The sequence below is a fragment of the Diadema antillarum genome, unplaced genomic scaffold (genome assembly GCF_040938485.1).
Source record: "Diadema antillarum isolate AM-2024a unplaced genomic scaffold, OU_Dant_1.0 seq00000839_RagTag, whole genome shotgun sequence".
Classification (NCBI taxonomy): Eukaryota; Metazoa; Echinodermata; class Echinoidea; order Diadematoida; family Diadematidae; genus Diadema; species Diadema antillarum.
Window position 1 is genome coordinate 734,138 of NW_027271715.1, and position 24,870 is coordinate 759,007.

General features: G+C 41.7%; 1 protein-coding gene across 1 annotated transcript in view; it reads right to left on the minus strand.

Moving 5' to 3' along the window:
- Positions 1-24,870, minus strand: part of LOC139740182 (protein DOP1A-like) — a 57,043-nt gene that overhangs the window by 13,425 nt on the left and 18,748 nt on the right. The window contains exons 2-13 of the mRNA XM_071650770.1: positions 18,727-18,958; positions 17,149-17,313; positions 14,927-15,114; positions 14,243-14,432; positions 10,507-11,382; positions 8,730-9,804; positions 7,841-7,987; positions 6,020-6,291; positions 4,770-4,922; positions 4,116-4,219; positions 1,527-3,674; positions 842-1,055 (exon numbers count right to left, since the gene is read on the minus strand). Coding sequence (XP_071506871.1) covers positions 842-1,055; positions 1,527-3,674; positions 4,116-4,219; positions 4,770-4,922; positions 6,020-6,291; positions 7,841-7,987; positions 8,730-9,804; positions 10,507-11,382; positions 14,243-14,432; positions 14,927-15,114; positions 17,149-17,313; positions 18,727-18,958 — 5,764 coding nt within the window. The remainder of the gene's footprint in view (positions 1-841; positions 1,056-1,526; positions 3,675-4,115; positions 4,220-4,769; positions 4,923-6,019; positions 6,292-7,840; positions 7,988-8,729; positions 9,805-10,506; positions 11,383-14,242; positions 14,433-14,926; positions 15,115-17,148; positions 17,314-18,726; positions 18,959-24,870) is intronic.

Genomic DNA, 24,870 nt, shown 5'->3' on the forward strand with positions numbered 1-24,870 from the left:
TAAATCAGTGGACATGAATCACAGTCGTGGTAGTATTTTCAATTTCGGCTGATCATTCATTTTTTATAACTAATAAATACAATACACAGATTTTTGAGATGTAAAATGGCATGATTCCTTGTCATGAATAGACTCAGTATGGTCTGAATAACTAACTTTTTTTCAAAGAGAAACATATTACAACTTGCTTAGAAAAAAAAACAAAACAATTGTAAAGCATATTTTACCAAATTCGACACTGCATTAACAATATTGAAATCACAATGATCTTCTTTTTTTTTTCAGACATCATAGCACAGCAAGTACCAAGGCATAATACAATGATATGGGATTAGATGCATTAATCTCTATGTACTGAAAAGATGTGTCACTTTTGTGTCTATAACTGAGTCTTGCAGCAATACATACACCTGAGCCTTACTTGCATGCATCGTGGGACGCTCCCTCATAAAATTTTGAAACAAGAAAATCTGCAATACACTGTAATTGATCATCATATCATGAAACAACCGTCTTCAACACAACATAAAAGCAAAGATGCATAAAAGGCGGATTCACTAACTATTCGTGTGGGTTTAGATATCAAAGGCAAAAAGGAAACAGAAGGGGACCGTTTCATGAAACTTTTTGTCAGTGATTTACACTGACAACTGTTAAAAGCTACAGAAATCCTTGCGTCTGATTGGCTGATAGCAAATTTGTCGGTGAAAACCTCCGACGAACTCGTTGATGAAACACCCCCCAGGTCTGCAGTCCATAGTTCAACACTTATAGAGTACTAACTTGGAAAGTACAAAGTATTGTAGCTTGGAAAGATTGGTTTTAACAAGACTTGTCCCACCTTAGACTTGTCCCTGCTGAAAGCTCCAATCAGAGAGCTGAAGATCTGAGTAGTGGGTGTACTCTCACTCTCATTGACCGGACTGGACGGGGTGTGTCTGGTGGTCATCGATGACAGGTTGGACGTCGACTCCAACAGACAGAAGTGGCAGATGTTGGTCAGTCCTTCTAACATGGTGATCACATGATCTGGGGGGACGTCATCCTTCAGGCTACTGAGTGAAACAGAAATAGTTTTGAAATCAGCATGCAGAGAAATACATCTCCTGTCATAACTTTGGTCAAAGACACACCACAATTCAAATTATACAAATGGAGTGCTCAAACCAACTAATGATCTGCAACTGAAAGTTTTGTCCAATGGTTTGCTGAGTTTAACTAGTGTTGCTAAAAGCTGAAATATTACTCAGACAAGATGTTAACCTATGTACCATTAACAATACATCTGGCAGCTTTCTGAATAAGGGTATTAAAACATGCATTATTTTTTGTTGGTACCATGTATATAAATTTTCTGTGGAACATAAATGGGTATAATACATAACAAATCTAGCAAAAAGCATCACAATCTATATAATCTTTAACACATATCATTGAGATAGGGAGGGAGAGCTTTATATGAAATATAGGGGACATAACAAAATACTCGGCATCAGAATCAATAAGTTCCTATCTGCATCTCCTACCTCCTGTTTTTCTCCTCCATTTTGTAGAGTCCAGTGAGAGTCTCCAGGTTGCGGCAGAGTTGAGTGGTAAGGGGGATAACCAATTTGGGCAGCCCCCTCTCCAGGTAGGGCAGTGAGTCCGTCATGAGGGCAATCCAATGTCTGTGCATGACGGCATTGTGCTGCTGCTTGAGGGCACTGAGTACAGCGGTCAGTAGGAGACCCTGACAGGACAGCCTCTCAGCCTTCAGGAAACCCATGGCAGAGTTCTGTGACTGGAACTTGAGGTGGCGGTACTCCCACTCCGAGTCCAAGGTGGCCGTCGACTCCATGGAGGAGTCACAGAGAGCAAAGAGGTGATCCTCCAGGATGATGATGGTGGAGACCAGCTTGAGGAGCTGGATCTGGAAGGTCTGAGCACCGTCGTTGGACAGCACCGGAGACGCATCCTGGATGATAGCCTTGTCCTTCTCCACCAAAGAGGACTTGGACTTCCTGGCACCATAGACTGATGCCAAGAGGCAATACACTACGGCTTTCTGAACCTTGCAGCGCACCAGGAGGTCGCTAATGAAGGTTGCTAGGCCACGCCCACTGTTCTTGACAACATCCACCAATTCATGGAGAACGTGCTGCAGGACTTCCATGCTGGCAGTCTGGACATCCCGGTTGCCAAGGGCATCTTCCTCTGAGGCGCGGCCCTCCTGGGGGTAATAGCTGCGCATGAAGTAGACACAGGTGAGGATGAGCACCTCCAGGTAGGTGGTGCTGCGGAAGCTGAGCAGCGCCTCTTGCTCCAGCTCCGTGTAGAAGTCCCAGCCTGTGATGCAGCGCTTGTGGCGGGCAAGGAGCTGCTGAAGTTTGATGAGCTGTGGGGTGTTGGTGCTGCTGATGTTGGTGGAGGACATGGCACAGACAAACTGACGTGCACAGGTGTGGAGAATAGACTTCAACCTGGTGAGGACATGCAGGATTTGCTCCTCATCATACACCTGCACATACAGGAGAATGTGCTGCTGCAGGGGATGTAGAGAAGTCAGTTTGGACTCCGGTAGCAGTCGTATCCTCTTCTCATCAAAGGCATAGGAGTACTCCTGTGGATACTTCCATGTGATTTCTGAGTCACTGGTTGGCTCTGTCTCCATGCCAGACATTGCACCCTCGAGATCATCCAGCAAAAATTCTTCTGCTCCTTTCACTGGGGATGTGGGCAGAGTTGGTACTGATTTGGGTCTAACCATTGGTTTGGTCTGATGAACAGGTCCTGCACTAGATGGCACCGTGGATGCAGGAGGTTCTCTCTCAGGAATCTGAGGCATGGACTCGTCTACCTCTTTCTCATCAATATCCTGAACAACTTTATCAACAATGGCATACAAGATGCTCCTCACTGCATCTTCCACTGACTCATCTACCTCTTCATTGTACACATAAGACGGCTCTTCGTATCCATCACTCACCGAGAGGTCATCCGTACTTCCATCACCACTTCCACGAATAGGCGTGGCACTTTCCGACCCCGAGTCCTGCTTCTTGTTCCCAACTACTTTCCCTTTAGTACTGCTACTTGGCTTCAATCTCTCGCTCACTCCAAGCTCATTGGAGCGTCTCCTCTCAGCACTGCCTCCAGATTCCTTCACTGAAGGCACACTGGCCTCACTGTCCGAGTCGCTGAACGAGGCATGAACACTCATGCTCATAGGATTAATGGTGACGCTGAGAGGTTTGTGGTGATAGTCAGACGGCTGGCTGAATCGCAGCCCAAGGTTGCTCCTTGTCACAACATTCATCTTCTCATCCACACTGGTGCAAGCAAAGACCGGGTCCTGCTTCGTTGCATTCATCACAAACTTTTGCTGACCGTCCTTCAGGACATAATACTTGATCTCTCCGTCCACGTTGCTGATGCTGTAGATGCGGTTCTCGATGCTGTCCAGATGCTGCTCACGCTCCCGCAGCTCTTCCTCCATCTGCTTTCGCCGGAGGGCGTCGGCTCCGAGGAACTGGACCGACACTCTGGCCGTTGCCGGGTGGAGTAGCACCAGGAGGATGGGTTCTAGGAGACGGGCGATGTCACCACGGTTAATGGCTTCGAGGAGCCAACTTTGAGTTGTAGAACGGATCATGCTGCTGGGGTGCTCCAGGCTGTCTAGAACCACCAGCAAAGACCTGGCAAGAAATAGAAGACATCACTCATTACATAAAAACAAAAGATTACTGTGTTCCTTCACCAAAGTCGTGCAGTCATCTCATATTCATAATGCCATGATCAGAACTTACCATCAAAATGTATGTCTATGTAAGGAGCCTATAGTAAAGATTTGCAGCAAATTTTCTGGGTAAAAATGTGGACACCATACATATTTGTGAGTTTTATGAAAGAAATATGATATGCATTATGAACATTCTGTGGTTCTGTACTATGTTTGCATACAACACAAATAATGCAAATTACACTTAATTAATGTGGTTTTCTTTGTTAACCCTGCATCATTCACTGAAATACACATTTACTTCAAAAATTCAAACCATCAACAAGACAGAAAAACCTTTCACTCTATATGAATGCAAAGCGTAACCTAGTAAAGACCAAAAATCTGCGTCACTCACCTGTCAAAAGTTCTGATCTTGCTGGCCGGGCTGCTGGATCGGATCTGAGACCGGATCAAGTGCCAAAGCAGGGCAAACTTGGTGTGAGCCTCCAGAGAGACACTCTGAAATAAAGGTAATCATAAGTGTTCATTATTTCCAGATATATTGAAAGCTAAGCATTTATGACCAGCTGTCTTACTTCACTGACTGTTTCTATGTGACTGGTTTTATGATCATAAAATAAAGAGACCTCCTGAAGAAACATTAATATGGTAAAATTGCCACTTATCCCATAATTAACTAGGAGTCAGTGGGCAGTGAAGTCTTACACCAAGGTTTAAAAGAGCTGGAAATCATTAGCTGCATCAAAGCGACTTCAGTAAGCATCAAATCGTAACTAAGTACCCAAAGCAACAATCACGTTAAAGATTTACAAATCAACACATTTAGGATATATCACCATTAGAGATCTCATACTGCTTTTTGTAGACCCATAGATCTGACTTTATCAACTGAAAAAAAAAAAAAAAAACAAGGCAAATTTATTTATCCTGCACATAGAAACAATACTACAACATCCAAAGATTGCATCATTTCATTATTCTTGGTAGATTGTAGCAACTCTTGGGGAGGTACAACAACACTTAAGGAGGTACGAAAGTGCGCCCTTACTGTTCTGCTCTGGACCAGTGAGTTGCCGATAATGTCCTCACAGATGAAGGCATCGGGCGTGGCATTGTGGAGTTTGTGGAGGAGGTCTGCACTTCGGGCGTGTCTCTCTGGGGTGTGGGGGCTGAGGTGTGACCACAGGCACACTGCCATTCTCTGGGTGGAAATACAGGGGAGACAAGGTTTACCACAATCACAAAACTACTCATCTTTGGTCTTCAAACAAAGTCCTTTATACTAAACGTGAATATAATTTTCAACAGATCAGAAAAAAAAAAAATCAACTGCTGGCTTGTATGATTACAGACATGAGTGTAGCTATGAGGTAGAAAGTTTTTAAGTTTCAGTTTGTTTCATTTCTCCACTTCCACAAATAAGATTATTATCGCATATCATCAATGTGTGTATCATAACATAAATGAATACTTAAAAGCATGATTAAAAGAAATACGGCTGACTCCCATTATAACAAAGTCCTTGGGACAAGTAGTTTTTTTTTTGTTATAACGAAGTTTCATTATAACCGAAGAAATTGACGATATAAAACAGAATGAATAATGTTGGGGCGTGAAATTTTACTTAGTTGTAACTGGAATTTCATTATAACCAAGATCGTTATAACAGGAGTGCACTGTAGGTATTAATTATGTGTATACATGAGCATACATTTTATCATACCTTGAGGTAGAGGTGGAGGAGACTGTTATCAATGAGCAAGGGTTATTGCTCACAAATGCTTGAATGATTTCAAGGCACTTAACTTTATAACCCTGGATGGAAGAGTAATCACCTCCTATATATCGCAAACACAAATTCCACTAAAGGTTAGGAGAATTTTAACATGCCAGAAAAGAAATCAACTGCTATTCCAGTCAACCTAGCTGACATGTTTGTGTAAACAAGAAAGGAATTGAAGTGCCCTAGCCTTCACACTACCTTGAGAAGCACATTACTCTAAGCACCGAAAATCCAATCTATCATTTCAGTTGAAAAAAAAAAAAGTATGATTTCTCAAGGAACATATGACAAAATGTTATGTAATAAATGTATCTACAATATAATCCTGAAAAACAAAAATCATACATATATGACTCTTTTCAAATGTTTGTCTTTTATTGCTTTGTTTGTCCGTCTCACTTCAGGTCATCTGTCTTTCTGTTTGTTAGTCTAATATATTGTCTCTACATCTGTCTTCCTGTTTACTGGTCTGTCTGTCCATCAGTCAGTTTGTTTGTCCATCTGTCTGTCTGTACCTGGAAGAAGTTGGAGCTGTAGTTGAGGCACTCAAGGTGCTTGGACGAGATAGCCGGGATGAGGACTACTGAGATGGTCCCGGACTCGGAGCGGGGCGAGTTGGGCGGGTTGGGCAACACCAGCTTGGTGTCCGAGCTAGCACTGACCGATTTGGTCAAGGCGATGAGCTCCAGTACAGTGGAGACGGACGTTGCCTGGACATCGAAGTCCTGGACGAAGCAGCAGCAAGTGATGAGGTTCTGAAGCCAGTCCGGTAGTCCCAGAACACTCCCTACATGGTTCATAATTAAAGTTAACCAGAAATTTGAATTCAGAGATTTGAATTCAGAAATTTTCTTTTTTTGCTGTTACTCTCCATTAAAAAAATTGTATTCTCGATTTGAATCATTATGACCATTTTAATATGTATGTCAAGTGGACCCCTTTGAAAATCAGCCGTGCTGAAAGGGCTATCCACCCTATTGCTGGAAATAAATGAATAAATAGATAAATGAATAAATAAATAAATAAATCAGGTGAAAAAAAGAAGGAATTAGCCTGGGATTTGAATGCGCGTCACCTATTGCTTATTGGCAAACAGCACTACCACTGAGCTATTAGCAGGCCAGTTCAAAGCAGTGACACAATGATGTTTGAACAAATACCCAATACCTCATGTCCCTTTCATTCTCTTTTCGTGTTATTCATAACTCGTACGCCTCCAGTAAGGCAAGTTATAAGAATGAAGAGAATTTTTTTCTTTCGCGTTGCAAGGACAGTGTAATTACAGAAATGTACTCTCTTCTTTATGAATGTGTTCCTACAAACAGTAATGACCGTATTATCACAAGTCTCTAGTGGCTGAACAATGTCTCTACATGCCATACAGGTCAATTTGCTCTACAGAGAACTTTATTCAAAAACTAAAGTCAAGAAACATAGAAAAGAGAAAAGAAAAGACAATTTTAGATCCTTATCTTACCTCACATTTCTACACACACTGAAGAAGCTTTCTAGGCACTCTATGCATTATCAAGAAAGTCATTGGATATCTTATCTCTCAAATATTAACCCCTTGAGGGCAAGATAATCTTGCAGTAACACATATTTCCGTTACACATTTGCTCGAGCATGCTAAGAACTAGTCTTCAACTGACTGAGTGCATAATATCCATTTCTACACACTATTCTTTGACTGGCATTTGAGTCATTCCATTTGGCAAGATTTAGTCTCTAGACAATCCATATCTTCCCTGGTACCTATTTAGATTTCTAGCTTGAACGCAATAATAGAGATTTATTATCCCACTAAAAGACAAAAGTACAGTGAAGACAGAAGGAGTTCAAGGAAAAAATCCACCTTTTTATCCCCTGAAAATTCACCATTAGATTAAGCCTCATTCATTCCACCTATTAGGTGTTTTAAGAATCAAACTGGAACTCTTTAATAAAGGGTCAAACAAGTTTAGACTCCATTGCCAGGCATTTCAAACTTATTCAGCCTGTTCTTGAAGGAGAGGCCAGCCTTTAAACACAAATCACGCCTGTGACAAAGACTACTCTCTATATATTCTATCAAAACCAGGCACTGCTGAAATAATCTCCTCCCTGCCAATTTCACAGTTCATTGAGCTTGATGAATTTCACATTAAGCTAACTAGGCACCTCACAGCCATACACAATGACAAAAGGCTCAAGGGAGTTGAGGTATTTAAAGAGAGCTGAGATAATGCTGATCTGCTTCCAGTACATATGTGTGATCAAGTGCAAGAAAAAACTTTCTCTTCCTGGCACACTCACGCACACTCACGCACATGACACTCCTTCTCGATAGTACTGACCTTTGACCTTTGGTGCCTTGAGCAGTGAGGCTGAGATGGTCTCATTGCAGTACATTGGGAAGCAGGCAAACTCCACCAGTAGGTTACAGGCAGTGCTGTAGGCCTGACACAGAACCTTGGAGGACGGGCACTCAATAGTCACATCCCCTGTAGGGACAGATTCAATTCAAAATTATTGTAGAGTTAAGAAAGTAACAGTCTACTGTAAAAGTGGATATTTTCGCGTGACTAATTTTTCGCGCTTGGCCGGGTTGGAAGAGTTTCGCGTGTTTTTAATTCCGCGGAATCAAGACATCACGCACAGGCACATATGGCAAGCAAAAATATTCGCGTGCTTTTATTTTCGCGCTAGTTTCTGGTTGCGCGAAATGCGCGAAAATTTGAACACCGCGAAAATTTCCACTTTTACAGTATCTCATCGTAATCAGACAGAAGATACATGTTGTAAAAGCAGGCTTCATACATCTCAGTTGTCCTTTATTTTGAGTTTTATTTATTTATCTTTTTTTTTAAACAGAGATGACTAAAATGGCTCAAAGAATACATGTATGTGCCATGGTATTCATATAAGTTTAATACAGACCCACAAGTTTTGGTGCTGCTTTTTATGTCTAAGTCTACTAAAGCCATAACGGTGGGGGGGGGGGGGGGCTTCAGTGTTCTTCACAATAGTTGATTTATTCATTGCATAACTCATCTAATCATCTTTTCTTCTCATTTTCCAAGCCCCCCAGTTATGGCCAACAACAGATGGTAACAGTTATTTAAAACCGAATAGGTTTACATTTCACTTTTTTTAAGTTGCAGAACACTGTAATGGAAAAATAAGAGAATACAATACATTGTACGCAACAACAGAGATTTTGATACCAAATCAATTACAGCTTACCTAGGTAAGTTCTGGCAGCTCTATCACTGGTCAGTGCTGAGTCTGTCCTGGTTTTACCATCTTCCAGTAGATCCCGATGACAGTGTTTCCATGACAACTCCTCCTTCCCTTTGGCCACTTTCTTCCTCTTCTTTTCCTCCTCCTCATCATCTTCTTTGTGGTCTCCATCAGTCTCCGCCTCTTTGGACGACGCCTTGACCGGAGACGAGACCACTTCTCCCACCTGTACCTTAGCCAGACAGGTCTTGACGATGTCAGCGTTGGGCAGGATTTTCTTGGTGATGAGTTTAGCAAAGAAAGTCTGGAAGCATTGAACACAGGCCTGCATGAGGAACACAGGAGGTCCATCTTTGTCACTGTCAGCAATGGAGGTTATGCTGGGGGCCGGTGGCTTCCGCTCCGTGGCTTTTTCAGGAGAGTCGGGTCCCTCCATGATTTCTTCCAGGAGAGAGCTTGAGTCCTGGCGGAAGCTACCCAGGCTGTTGGGCCGACGCGGACGAGTTGGGGGTACGTTTGCCTCGCTGAATTTCTGCGGCTGTGAAGCCAGCCGGTCCAGAGATTGCACAGCTCCCGAATCCTCATCGCTGTCCTCGCCTCCTTCAATCAATCGGCTACTCTCATCCGTATCTTCCCCTTCCTCTTGAGGTGGTTCACTTTCCTCCACGATGCTGCTCCTCTTTTTCTCTGCTGCAGCCTTCTCTGAACTCTTCTCCTCTTCTGTAGAGGCTCCAGAATCCTGCCGTGGCATAGAAGAAGACATCGCAGCGGAGGCCTGCCCGCCATGGCTCTGGAAGTTCTCGATGACGTCGTACCCATTCTCAATCCCTTCCAGCTGCTTCAGCAGGGTCAAGGGAAGTTCCTCATCCTGGGCCATACCAGAAGTGGGAAGGATTGGTACATGTGGCTCTGGACTCGTGACCATGGATGGCTGGACTTTGGTCAGAAGCTTCTGGCACAGCCCCAGGGCGTGGTGGACATCGTTGAGGTCCAGGTAACTACAGTAGTTTGTCAGAGTCATGATGATCTTACACATGAGCTGAGGAAGATACTCAGTGGGGGTCTCAGGATAGGTTTCCTGCAAAGACAATGACAGGAAAATAAATGGTCTCATGATGATATAAAGCAATATTGTACATTCAGAAGCATTTCCATAACAACAGCACAATAACTGTATTCACCGGTGATAAGGCCACACCTGAGTTGGAAAGATAATACACATAGTTTGGTTGTGCTGGCATATAGGCCTCATCCAGAGTTTACCACTTAATATCTATCAAAAATAGTGCGGCCTTATCGCGGGCGAATATGGTAAGCATTTCAGTATCCAGTTTCCTACAACAGGTAAAAACTACATTTGAATTAAACCAAGGTACCATATGAACTCTAGATATTTCTTCCCTATTGTGTCTCTTGCCTTGCACTCTGTCAATACAGCGTGTTAGTCTTGGTATCAAAGGGGGAATTCCCTGGGACCAAACCACTGTCCAGTGATTAGAAAGCAGTATGAAGCAACTTATATACAATGTATGTACACTCTTATTACTTCTATCATTTTTATGGGATTACTTCATAGTCTAGTACACTTCAGCTTTGAGTAAGACAAAAATCATCACAATGAGCACAATTTCTTCCTATTACAAACAATGTAAATTATATATAGTCCCTCAATATAAGAGAGAACCAAGAAAGATGATTAGCCTGTGATTTAATCCCGCTCTTTTATTTTACAACCACTTGACCCTTCCAAACATCAACCAGAATAGGTGATCCAACCTACCAGAGCTACGATGTCCAGTAAAAAGTTGACCAGCATGCAAAGCTTTGAACACGTCAGTTCCTTGATGGAGGCATTGTTTGAGACGATCACCTGTCCCGTACTCCGGAGCACACTCTGCTGGCAGCACAGCTCAAACTTTCTGGCCACGTAGTCCCACATGAAGTACGGCTCAAATGAGTTGAACAGCAGGTTTGCCGTCTTGATCAATTCGACCGGTCGCTCCGCCCCTTGAAGGATCTCCCTCTGTGAGAAACCCGCATCAGCGTCCGGGGGAGAAGCCACCGAGTTGTCTGGCTGGAGTTGTGCTTTGGGCTTGGTGCAGTGATTGAAGAGGGCAATGTAGACTTCGACGAGGACCTCGTCAATGATTGGTGAACTGACCTCGTGTTTGTCCAGGAGGCTGATCAGAATACGGTACGGCTTGAGGAAACGCTGCTTGCTCTCTACATTGTAGGGGTCAATGGGAGGGTCATGGAGCCACTTCTTCAGGGCCTGAATGAGAAGGGCCCGGGAGTACATCTCAAAGTACTCTGACCCTTCATCCTCATTACTGACGAGGCTATCATTAGTTAGGACACTATCAGTGCGTCTATGAGTCATTTCAGGTTTGTCCATCGTGGATGAGGGAATGGGAGGAGGAGCTGGTGCCGACTGCATCTTTTTGGCATGCTCGTTGCCTAGCAACCAGGAATAGAGTCTTCGATTGAGAGACATATCTCGTCGTAGGAGAACACTGAGAGAGGCGGTGAGTAGCTGTTGGAGTTCCTTGGGTGATACCCCAGAGTTGTGGATAGGGAAACAAATCATGATGAGATCAAGGACGCAGCGCTGGACTAAAACAACCACGTCATTGAGGGCAGCACACACTGCTTGGACCTGAAATATACACACAAAGCAAACATATATTATACATTTGTCATGAACTCTGAAAATAGAAACAACCAAAAAAGGAACTGATTATATAAACTGAAATTGATTGTTAACAGCACAAAATCCTATGACCCTATGGTGGTCACATGCATTTAAGTCCTGTCTTGCTGCTTGGGCAGTGACTTCGGATACAGGCTTTTCATCACACAATGTAATTGCAACTGATTGACAAATTGCCCTACATCGATGTAAATAACCACTGAATTGAAAGTGCTTATTTATGTCGATGTAGGGCAATTTGTCAATCAGTTGCAATGAAAACATCTCAACAAAAGAATTTTATGAATTTGAACACAATGTAATGTTATGACAAAATATTCATAATTGCAATAATGAGTTGAATCAAATCAAATCTATTGTAACTCAGCAATGATTTCTAATAGGGATAACTTTAATTAACTTTCAATCAGTATGCACATCCTATTTTTTTTTTAACTCTGCCACGGAAGGAGGAGGTTAAGTGATCATCGGCATTGGTTCGTCTGTTTGCAAAATAACTCAAAAAGTTGTGAAAAGATTTGAATGAAACTTGCAGGAAAACTTTATAATGACGCAAGGAAGAGATGATTCAATTTTGGTAGTGATCCAGGGAATTGTTATAGATCTTTTAAGGATTTTTAAATCTTTTTTGCATTAGGGTCAATGAACTTTGGAGTTCAAGTTCCGCGCATTTTAGGTTTGCATAAGTGCTCTACATTTAAATGCGCGCTCTGCTCGGGTGAGGCGCCGCGTAGCTGGCAGCTGATATGACGTAAACAAAAGGCTTCTATCATTGGGTAATTGGTCAATTTTCAGCATGAGTATATAATAATGTGTGGAGGTCTGCACTCCACAAGAGTGCCTTTGTAGTGTTCCTAAAGCAGTGAAAGAATCCCTACATCATACAAACATTGTAATGAAATTATCACATACCAGTATGTAATAAGTAGCAACATCTTCCAAACAAAAATCAAACAAACAAACAACAAACAAACAAAAAATCATCTAGCCGTAAAGACCGACCATATTATCTTTAAATATTGACTTTGCCAAGTTTTGGGCATATGTCTACAAAGACAGGTTCATGCAAATTTGCTCCTCTATAGATACTATTCGGCTGGCTTAGCATCACAAATTCTAAATCACACAGAAATACTGAACCAAAACAAAATCCAGTTCAAGCCAATTGTATAGCCTGCCTTTTGATACTGTTAAACTTGAAAAGCCTTGAGAAAGCACGCAAGCATAGCACTATTAAGCCTTCTCTTCACAATACATAAAACATCTGTCTGCCGTGGGTGACTGATTATACACAACCAACACCACACGGTCTCTTGATACAGCACAAAACTGCCCTTCTCAAAGACAAACACAGCTTGGAAGATGTTGCAGTCACTACTGCAGTCTAGCCTCCTTGTTTACATATCACATGAAAAAACATACATCACATGGCAGTCGTATCAGGTATAAGGAATTTGAACCCAAATATTTTGATTCACAGTCACATACCACACTGTGAATGCCATCTGTACCAATGATGTATTCTCAATGACTGATCTCTACTGTTTAGTCAAATCTGACTTCAAATATATGTAGAGGAATTATCCTCCATTATAAAATGGGTTCAAGAATGTAGCCAATTGGAAGCGCTGAAATGAGTCACGTGTGCGTGCATTATTTTTTACGATCATGCACGGCCTGACGTCACAATGTTTACACTAGCAGTGCGCACTCAATCAGTTGTTACAACTGCGTCACGCGCTACTATACATGCTGTCAATCCTGTAAACAACTTCTAGTTCGGGCTGCCAGCCAACTTTTCTTGTGCATAACATGTGGCGTACGTACTCTTATATGTACAGTACTTATATGTGCGAGATTTCCGAGTGCGACGTGCGTAAATGTTTGGGACGAACATCTTCGGACATCTTGACTTTTGAGCGAGTGCTACATGTAGCTGACTGGTATTGACCCACAAAGGTACGTGAAAAATGCTGTTAGTTTTCGACCCATTTTATAAAACAAATGATGCACAGGATTATTTCGTGGCGTTAGTGAGGGTGCGGCGCACTCGAGAGTATTGACAATGGTGCAACATGCACGAGGCTGCGCCTCGTGCATGTTGCACCATTGTCAATACTCTCGAGTGCGCCGCACCCTCACTAACGCACTCTATCCTGTGCATCATTTGTATAGCGATGCAGTGCAATTGCTCTCAGACTGTTGATACAATGTATTACCTTGTACCCTCAAAGGTCTTATTTCAATGTTGCACACTGGACCAAAGATCAATTTGGTAATCTCAATTCTAATTCAAGTTTCAGTCATGTACAAACTGCCAGTAGGTGCAAATAACCAAACAATTTGTAAAATATCCCCAACATCACAGATTTTGCTTCGTCTACGAAATGAACATTTATTCCAGAGTTGGAATGTCGCACAAACAACTGCAGTATAACCCCAGGATGCATCAAAAAGAACTCTTTAAAAAAAACAGATAAATTATCCAGCATTTCAAGTGAGAAACTTTCCATTGCATTCTTCATATTTCATCATCAATTAGTTATATTTCCAATCGATATAACAATTTACACATTTTTCTTGAACTTTCAGATTTTGCATTGCTACAAATCCATTCCACAGTATTAATCTGAAAACAGCAAAGATTACTAATGTCTGGCCAAGGTTTTTAATGTTCTTGCCCTGTGTTTCTGTGGGGTTTTTTTTGTATCATTTTTGCTTTCTTTTTTGAGAAGTGTGACAGAGATAATGCTTCATCAGTCATGCAACCAAGCGCAGCAAAAAAATTCCAAAAATCACCACTCACCATGACAGATTTATTGTTGCCAAGGAAGTACTTCTGGTCAGCAATGGGCAGCTTGCGGTCAAACTGAGAGAGGATAAAGGTGATGGCGGGCAGTCTGACCACAGGACTGGACAGGACGCACTCCCAGAGGGCGCCATAGAAGTTTGACTTGACCATGCCGGCACACAGCTGCTCAAGGAGAGTGTTGGTCCTGAAAAATAAATTTAAAACAACATACACCATGAATATAATGATAACAACCAACTGACTACAGCAAATGTCCATGGAAAAATAAAACATTTTGTTACAGCATCAATATTATAGTCAGTTATTTTTTTTACTTGTGTTCTGCATTGAATTCCACCAGCATGATATCAACAAAAAAAAATTAAATGATTTGGCTGTAACTACAATGAAGGTATTACACATACACCAAGGGGTGACCAGTCAATATCACATACACATCCATAGCAATACTGTGAAAGTGAAAATTTTTGTGGTGTGAAAATTTTCACACATTTTGCACAAGAAACTTGCATGAAAATAAAAGCACAAAATTTGTTTTTGCTTGTTACATACTTTGCTTTGATTCAATTGTATCAAATACACACAAAATTCATCTCACCCAACTAAGCGTGAAAATTACTCAAATGACATGTAAACCTTCCTGCTTTTACAATACCGCTTCTTCGTTTGATCACCTACCTGTCATAGAAATCAGACCCTTCTTCTAATCCAGGAAGAATCCCTTGAAGCAGACCAGTGAGGGCGGGCTTCAAGTGCTCGCCAAGAGGCAGGTAGTGTTCCTCATAGAGATTTAGCAGAACCGGCTTGACTGACATGGATGCGTTGCCTAGCAACGGGAACAGGCCAGCACTGTATATAAACATATCCTGCAAACATATAAACATAAGAAATATATACTGATAAAAGAATCTTAAATGTATGATTACACTGTCTGGCTTATGGAAAATGTACGTAGCATGCAGCATGTCATAATACAAAAATTCGATTCTCCTTGTTAGGGACACCTGTAGGCAGCGTAGGTGCGAGAGGTGAATGTGTTGGTTGCTACACAATGTGTGACCCCTCTGACTCAAGTAAAACAAGAGACCCGCGGGTCTAGCGCTCACCTGAGTATCGCAAGTTCACCTTTCACGCAGTCACTAATCTCAATTATTCACAGCTCTACCAAAATTTGACCAGGCATTCTCAAGTAGAAGATGAAAATGTACAATAAGGGCCAAATTTTTTTAAGATTCCTTAATTTGGGGGGATTGGGGGCCCCTGGGGCCCTCTGGGTGGGGCATGGTGCCCATTTTGATAAATTGAGATCCTGACCCCCTAGGGATGCTACCTGCCAAGTTTGACAAAAATCCATCATGAGGTTTTCAGGAAGAAGATGAAAATGTACAATTCAGGCCCCCATTTGGACCCTTCCAACCACCCCCCCCCCCCCTACCCAAGAGGGGCACCCCTGGATCTCCTATGAACAAACTTGAAACTACAGTCATTAATGGACTCACTCATAGTATTATCTCAGCTCTATAACTTCTGATTCTAGAGAAGATTTATAAAGATTCCTTCATTTGGGGGGTTTGGGACCCCTGGGGGCCCCCTGGGTGGGGCATGGTGCCCATTTTAACAAATTGAGATCCTAACCCCCTAGGGATGCTACCTGCCAAGTTTGGTGAAAATGGGTCATGGGGTTCTCAAGAAGAAGATGAAAATGTACAATTTAGGCCCCATTAGAACCCTTCCCCACCCCCCTCCCCTGGGTCCCAAGGGGGGCACCCCTGATTCTGCCATGAACAAACTTGAAACTACAGTCATCAATGTACTAACTCATAGTATTAACTTAGCTCTATCACTTCTGGTTCTAGAGAAGAAGATTTTTACAGATTCCTTAATTTTGGGGGGTTTGGGCCCCCTGGGGCCCCCTGGGTGGGGCATGGTGCCCATTTTAACAAATTGAGTTCCTAACCCCCTAGGGATGCTACCTGCCAAGTTTGATGAAAATCGGTCTTGGGGTTTTCAAGAAGAAGATGAAAATGAAAAAGTTTACGCACGACGCACGACGCACAACGGACGACGCACGACGGACGACGCACGACGGACGCCGGACGAAGGGCGATCGCAATAGCTCACTTGAGCCTTTGGCTCAGGTGAGCTAAAAATAGCTCATTAGGTATGCCATCTCCAGAGAGCGCAATGAACACTCCCAGTCTGGCATGGCGTACAAATGACGCACAGGTCTGAGTGCATCAGTCGGAATTGTGTGCATAAGGTAACTATGGAATGCTTAACCCATGAGGCGGACCCGAGTGAGTTCAGGCTGAATTCCATAGTTACTGCATGCACACTATTCCAACTGGCACACGAAAAGACATGTGCATCATCTGTGTTATAGAATGGGTCATTTTCTTGCCAAAAATCCATTTTTCTCTCCATTTTACCTGATGGCAAATTTATGGGATGTATTTCCTTTTGGCTTGCCATGGACGAGAGCCCAAAGTCATGCATCCACTACTTCAAAACCATGCATGCATGAAAAAATGTAATGGATGCATGTTTTTTTTTAGCCAATAGGAGCCTCATACTGAGTTCCCGAACGCTTGCTTAGTGCGCAAACCTTTACTACAAGTGTGCATACTCTTGCTACAAGTGAGTGATAACATGTTTACCACTATGACTCAGGATGCAGCCAGTATAGAATCAACACATAGCTCTCGACCAATGAGATTGCAGGATTCTCACTACCCATTCTATAATAGGTATGGTTCTGTTCAGTTCAGTGTGGTTTTGAGTGCTCGAATGTACCCAGTGATGTCACATGTCAGCCATAAAGTTAACCCATTGAGGACAAGGTGATTTTGTTATAACACAGTTTCCATAGACAAGCATACTAAGTTAGTTCTTCCACTTACCTGACATAGCAGCTTTGGCCCAATAAACCTAAAGATGAGGTCATATGTTTCTAGAGCCTTGAGATGGACCCCACTGGGGAGGGCTGGATGGGTGCACTGTGCCAGACGCTTACCAATCAGGAGACGTTTGGGGATGATGCGGTACCGTGAGTTGGTCTGCAGAACCTGAATGATGGAGAAAGGATTTAACAAGTTAGGACTGGACTTTTACACATCAAAACTGTCGCAAGTTAGCTACTGATTAATGATAATAATAATAACAAAGGAGAGACTCTTATAAAGCGCTCATTCCACCTGAATAGATACTCATGGCGCTGTAGAACAGAGTACATATCATATCACGTTACAACAGAGTATCACAGAAGATATAAGAACAATAAACAACAAACAATATACGTACATATTAACAGCTGTCAATTTAAATTGAAAGGGCATGTCTTGAGGTTCTTTTTAAAAGCATCAATAGAAGATGCTTGTCAAAGAGATTTTGGGAGGCTATTCCAAAGGTTTGGGCCCATGTATGAGAAAGCATGATCTCCCTAACTATGCTTGATTCGAGGTACCTGTGATTCCGGTAGAAGAGAATTTCTTGTGTATTTTATTTTGCAAAATCAAGTAGACAGAATATCATAACAATACACGCAAAAAAATAGGCACTTTTATTCTCACAAAAGATTCAGGCCATGCAAAATGCATGAAAACCTCCACTTTTACAGTACTGCTTTGAGCATGATATGAGATCTTGTTATCAGTTTTGACACAAAACAAGGCCCAGGGCTGAATCTGCCTGGAGTATTAACCCTAACTAGGCCGGGGGGACCTCCGAGGCCCCCCCCCTTGACGTTCCGCGCAATGTATCGCAATCGCAAAAAGCTATCGCCGCGACGTTTCATGACTTTTTTCTTTCGAGTCTCCCGCATCTTTTGACACCAAATTTGCGACGCCTGGGCGCGCGGTTCCGAAGTTACGCATAAATATGTACATGCATGTCAGACCAAAAATTGCTCAAAAACGTTAATTCGTGTACAATTTGAATGCAAACTGTGCTAACTGGCAAATTTCATAAAAGCATGATTATTTTGGTGTTTTATTGATTAAAATCAATGAATAACATATTTTCTTGTTCGGAGCGATGTCGCGGACAAATTTCATCGAAAAAACAATGAAAAACATAAAGTCAAAAAAACAGAGAAATAAATAAGAAATTCAAAAAAACAATAAAATACTTAAGAATTTTTTCTGATATCACAATTTTTTTAAATTATATTTGCTAAGGACACTAAAAAGAATATTTACACCAAAAATGTGCCTGTTTTGAGCTTTATTTTGTGATTTATACCAAATAGTCTGATTTTATGCATCATCATGCATAAATTAGCATAATTTAGCATAAATGATGATTTTTTTGAAAAATTAACTTCATGGTATATTAGATTACATCATAGGCAATGTGTGTGCCAATTTTCGTCGCGATCACGCGGTCGACGGCCGAGATCTGGAGGGGGGGCCTGGGAGGCCCCCCCCCGGCTCTATCAACTACCTAAATAGCCCGGCCTAGTTAGGGTTAAACAAGGATACCTTGTTCAGCTTGCCCAGGGCTGAAATGAGGTCGGCCCACTCGCTGGAGTACTCAAAGGCCCTCAGGGCCCTCTCCACTGCCGTCACATAGTTACGGTACTTGGTATCCCCTAGCAACTCGCTCTCGTCCATGGTCATGGAGGCGGGAAGGAGGGGTGGATTCCCATTGGCCGCACTACCTCCAATCTCAGTGATGCTCTTCACGCTCTTGTTGAGAGCGGTCACTCCTTTCCTGTGGTCAGAAAAGACAAAAGGAATAGCATATTGAAATGAATGAATTCTTGACTGGAGTTGTTTTTATTGAACTGATTGACCACTCATCAAATCAACTGAATTCATTCATTCGATTTTACCATTTACAGTGCCTACTGCTATAAGGAATAAGAACCAGGACTGGCTGTGTGATAAAAGGTTGGTAGTCTGGTGGACAGGATGCCTGTCCGGTGATCAGGAGGTGTTGGTTCAAGTCCAACCCTCGATTGTGTATGCCCATGATTTTTATCATGGCTACTACTAAAACACTAATCAATTGGTGTTTATTTATGTCTATGAAAAGGAACTGTCATTCAGTTGCAAAGGCATAGCATACTAATCTATTCACATTACTTTCATTAAATTGTAGACTTTTACTGAACCTATCACTGATCATTGAAGAAGAGACCAGAAATCAGCTTGAGCAAACTTGAATAAACAAGGCAAGAAAGACGTCAATCTTATTTACATTGAACACGCATTTAATCAAATTATCATTGCACAAATCAAGTCACAGAGGGAGAGATTCTGCAAGGGGGTGCATACATGAACAGGGCAATGAGAAGATATTTGCATAAATATTCAGCTAAAAGTAAAGTAAAAAGAAGAATAAGGTCTCTGACCATACCTCAGGCAAACATTCTTCATATAACAAGGAGTGAACAAATTGAAGAAAGAAAAAGAAACACCAACTTCACAGGCCCATATATCAAGGTAAACATTGAAACATACCGTGTAGAGAGAGTGAATAACTGAAAGAGGAATAGGAAATGAGTGCAAGAATGAGTCAGAGAGACAGAGGTTACGACTCTTACATAATCACTCATCATTTTTATGTTTCTTGAAAGAACTCTCCTAACATTTTTCAGACACACTGACATACTGCTATACATGATTAGTTATTGTCAGTACATACTGTAAAAGTGGTTTCTTTCGCGGTGGTTTTATTTTCGCACTTTTCGCGTTTTGAGGTTGAACTGCGAATTTAACATCACGCGAAAATGTTTGAAAAGTCGCGCGAAATTAACCATGCAAGGAAATGTTTTCAACTCGCCGCTTGTTACAACGCTGTTGCACACACATAAAAATTCCGCGCATTGCAGGTATTGACGGTATTGATGGTCAACACAAACACAAATTTTGCTGACCGCGAATTTAAACACACGCGAAAAAGTCGGCACCAATGGAAACCGCGAAAGTATCTGTACGTGAAAGAAACCACTTTTACAGTATATAATTCATTTCTTAGACAAAAAATAAGGTATCCCACGACAAGGTGATTGATTTGCTTTATATCAACAGTGACAATCCACACCAGTTTCCCTATCAACAAACTAATAAAACCAGAAATGATCATACCAAGTAATCAATCAAATTAAATGTCTTTTTTAATCCAAAGAACTCAAACTGGTAGCTGTGTGCTCACTGATTGCACAGCTGTAGCAGTGAGTCTCTTTTCAATGCAATGCACATGGCAATAATTGGGCATACATTGGCTGTTGGTACAAAGTCAGGTGATACTTTTGCAAGGTTAAGGGTTGTATTGGTTTTAAATTACAGATAGATCGAAGTCTTCATAGGTTGATATAGACAGATACTAATCATGGATAGGTAGAAAAGGAAACACTCCTTGGTATACATTGGTATATCAGTTGACTTGGTGCCCAAAAGGTGGAGCACGTTACAGCTGTGCCAAGTAACATGTTACATGTATACATATACATGTAACATTTGTGTAACATACATGCACTTGTACCTCAAGAGTAATTTCCCATTCACTTCATATAATGCTTAAAATTGTCAATACCAGAGATTTTTTTTAAAAGAGTATTTTGTTTCATTATTCATTCAACATTCTCTGCATCCACACAAGAGATCAAATGCTTCAATTGAATGTCAGTGTAGTGATGAGCAATCCTGGGTGAGACGCTCCATAGGTAAACATATTGTGTTTCATTTTTGGCATGTGATCTATTGCATGGATTCCAACACAAACACATACAGGTAGAACTCATTTCAGATATAGTCATTGGCACTGAGTAAACATGGTCCTGCTTGGTACACTGTATGTAACACAATCTACACATTCTGACCTCCACTCATGGCATCTATTGTCGACTATAATAATGGCGACCTACCAAGGGGGGGGGGGGGGGGGGGGGGATCTGCTTCACACCTACCCATTAAGTTACAGTATGTATGTCACTAAATAGCAGTTTCTCATTCCCAGCCTTGACATCTCTGAATAATTTAAGAGCATACAACCCACACACGTTACACATATTGTCCACATGCATACGATACTTCCGACAATTAAGCACTCCATTTTGTACAACTACCGAATACATTCAGACAAATGCACTCAAGCAAACACAGTGTAGAGGCATACATACCATATCTACTCACACAGGGTAGCAGTTTGTAAACCCAACACGATACAACTGTAGCAAATCATCATCTTCTCCATGCAAATTAAATATCCATTAACAAATGAAGAGTTTGTTTGCAAAATGTGAAAGCACCATTTACAGTATTGAAGTCAATCACCATTTTATAAAGGATATACATGTAAAACCCTTCCAATGATACAATAGCTCACTTGTTACAAATAACAAGGAATATTTTTGAAGTTAGGATTGAAAAGTATCTCATATATTTTCTTATCATTTCTTTGTTTTTCAGCATAAGTTTAACTGCAAATAACTCAAATTGACAAGGATGGAGTAAACTCATTTCGCAATTAAATTCTTCAAACATACATCATTCATCCTACGATGATGTAACAGTACACAGATGCTGGTACATCATTTCAGCCACACCAAGGATGTATCATGTATACCTTGGCTACACAGTTTTCAGTGGACAAGCTATCACTGCATTGACTGTGCATAGCTGCTCTTCACATTAAAACCCTTGAAGTCAAACGCATTTGTTTCTTCTGTTTTACGGATTACACACAGTGACGAGTGAATGAGTATACACCATACCTCTTTGAGCACTGTAATCACACTGTCACCTGTACAGTTATCGGGCATTCACTTAATGAAAGCCCTGCTTTAACAGAGCATTTCAACATCGAGTTTTACACTGCGGCGAGGTTCGGTAGTGTCCGGGCAATCTCTTTTTTTTCTGCCTGCCTGTTAAAACAGTCCCCACAAAATATTGCTCGGACATTGTCATATATGTCTTTTGAGTAGATAATTCAGGAGCTCTAATGATTCTCATGCATGAATCAACAATGTGAAACACCTTGGATTACAATGATAAAACTCGGGATCTAGCTTACAAACACGAAGAGCTATCAACAGTGACAAGGAAAAGTGAGAAGGGATTCACAGAAATCCTCTTTTCCACCATAAAGGAAACTAAAACCATAACTAACATCTAAAAGTACTTTTCTTGATAATCTAAACTTTCCTCCATGCTTCACTTTCAGTTCCTCCTTTAATAGTTGCATTCAGACAGTGACTATTAATTTGAAGTTAAGCTAATTTTGAGATTAGGCTTGTAGCTATTACCATGCAGAAACACTCGAAGTCAAGGATCAGAGTCTAAATGTAACTAATCTTATGATGAAATAAGCAAAACCCTTGTGGTTTCTATTCATTTTTCCCTGAAGGCCTCTCAACCTTCTCAGGGTTTCCATCAACCATGTACTGCTGTACCACAAGGATCACAGTGCGTTATTTCCAAAGCTCTCCTGCTATAGATAAATCCAACTTCAGAGCACTGTAACTTAAAACGGCCACAAATGGGGGCTTCCAAAGAAGAACAAAAGCACTTTCGATGGGTTAGTTATGCAATGAGCCAGGTGTGTTGCTACAGCTGATTGTCAGTGAATAAATTATCTTTTGTTAGGCATACTTGAAACCCCCCAGTTAAAAATTCTCATAAAAAACAGCACCCAAACCGAATTGGTCTATACTGCATAACTGGACCAAGTGTGTTAGCACATTCTGTGTTCTTTTCGATGTGGTCACACTGGTGAGTGCCTTTACAAGTAACTCAGGCCAAATTTTGGATCATGTATCACCTAAAATTTGTACATTCAACGTCAGCTCAACTTCTTCACAAGAAAATACTTGATTAGTTCCAGTACATCCTTGTTATCAGCACTCATTGTTCACTAGCTGTCTCCAGAAAGTTGTCTATAAATTTGTACACATGATTTTACCCTTATTCCAGGACACCATAGAACACTATCTAATAAGTCTCAATTACCGCTTCTTTTATATGTTCCTCAATTATACTGGTATCTAATTCTTCCCCAGAATATAAAAAGAAGGGAGGAGTTCGTAGTGAAAGGTTAAGAACACCGACTTGTAACCGGAGACGCTACCATCCAGGATCTACAGTGTAGCCAGACTCGACATTCAACCCACAGATAGTGTCCACACCGGAGGGGAAGTACATTAATAGCATCCTAGGGGTGCATGGCTAAGCATAGGGTACGCAGTGGGCCAGACAGAAATATTCATCCTTATCTACCAGACTCATCACTTTGGCATATTACCAGACACCCTACTCATTCAAGGGCCTACGATGCACAGACGTGTGACTAATCTTCATGACGAAAATAAAAATTTATTCTCTCTGTTTAATATGTCTGGTTGTCACATTGAAAATGCATTTCCAGGTTGTTTCATGTACGACACCTATCGGTCACTCAACTAGACAAACATGTTTACGGGTAGGGATAACGAGACAAAAAGTGCGAGTGAGTGAGCGAGAGGGAAAGCGAGAGTGAGAGAGAGAAAGTGCTAGGACAGGTGTGAATGTTTTACAAGTCGCGCCATCGATGACCGAGAGGAGTTCATTTATTTTTGCATGTCAATTAATGTAGAAAGAAAAGACAGGAAATAGCTCCAGTTCCGGGAGAGTGCGGTATAGGTGTTTTCGTTCAAGTCCTTTTAGTTGTATCAAATATTCCAAATGCCTCGAAAAGGAGTGTCGTAGTCGAGTAGCAATTTAACAGTAGAGTTGGATCTTTTCGTGGCAGACACCATTTTGATTTCACCGAGAGAACATTGAGTTAGCTCCGTGATGGCAGGAAACCAACCTGCCACACCCAGGCGCCAGTTGGCAAGATAATTTTGTGTCTAAGCCCAATTTCGTTTGCGGCCAGGAGCCGTCCGTCCACCTTACCGTCAGCCTGTATACTGGCTGATTTGAGTTCAGATTTTGGTTGCTGCCAGAAGGCGTATTCCAACAGCCTTTGCAGCCTCCCAGTAGACAAGAAGAAGAGGCATTTTGGTCATATTACACCGGTCATTGGTAAGTTAAATTGCGATTTTATTTCTGCTTTGTCGTGTGTAAGGATGTGAATGTGTTTCAGGGCACCACATATAGCCCCGGAGAACCCCGTGAATAAGTGATAAAGTATATTATAATGGTGTACAGTTTTTGAAAACGATGCGGTGATGTTTGATAAGCTATGCACTGTTATATTTCCAATGTTTGAAACATTTCATTATGTGAAATTTGTATGTTAATTGGATAATAATGCAGTTCTCAAATTTTCACTGTGATGTCAGGATTTTAAGCTGATAATGTTTTTGTGTGTGTGGTTAGAACACACCCCATTGGTATATGTTGCATTTAAATAATTTTGTAGATGGCGCCGAGGCCGAGGTCGAATCTACTCCCAGGCCGACGCATTCGCAGCGGAGCGACTGTGCCCGCCCCTCGCTAGGGAGAACTTTTGACGCCAATGAATACGGAACGCGGGTCCCTCGCGAGACTTTGGAGCTGGAACAGCAACCTCGCATATAAGGACGCTCCACCCACGAATCAGTTCATGTTCTGGAAGCGAACAGTTTGACAATTAATGTGACTCTGTGGACAACGCAGGTGAGCGATGAACCTGGCGGGTGCATGACACCCTGTAGATAT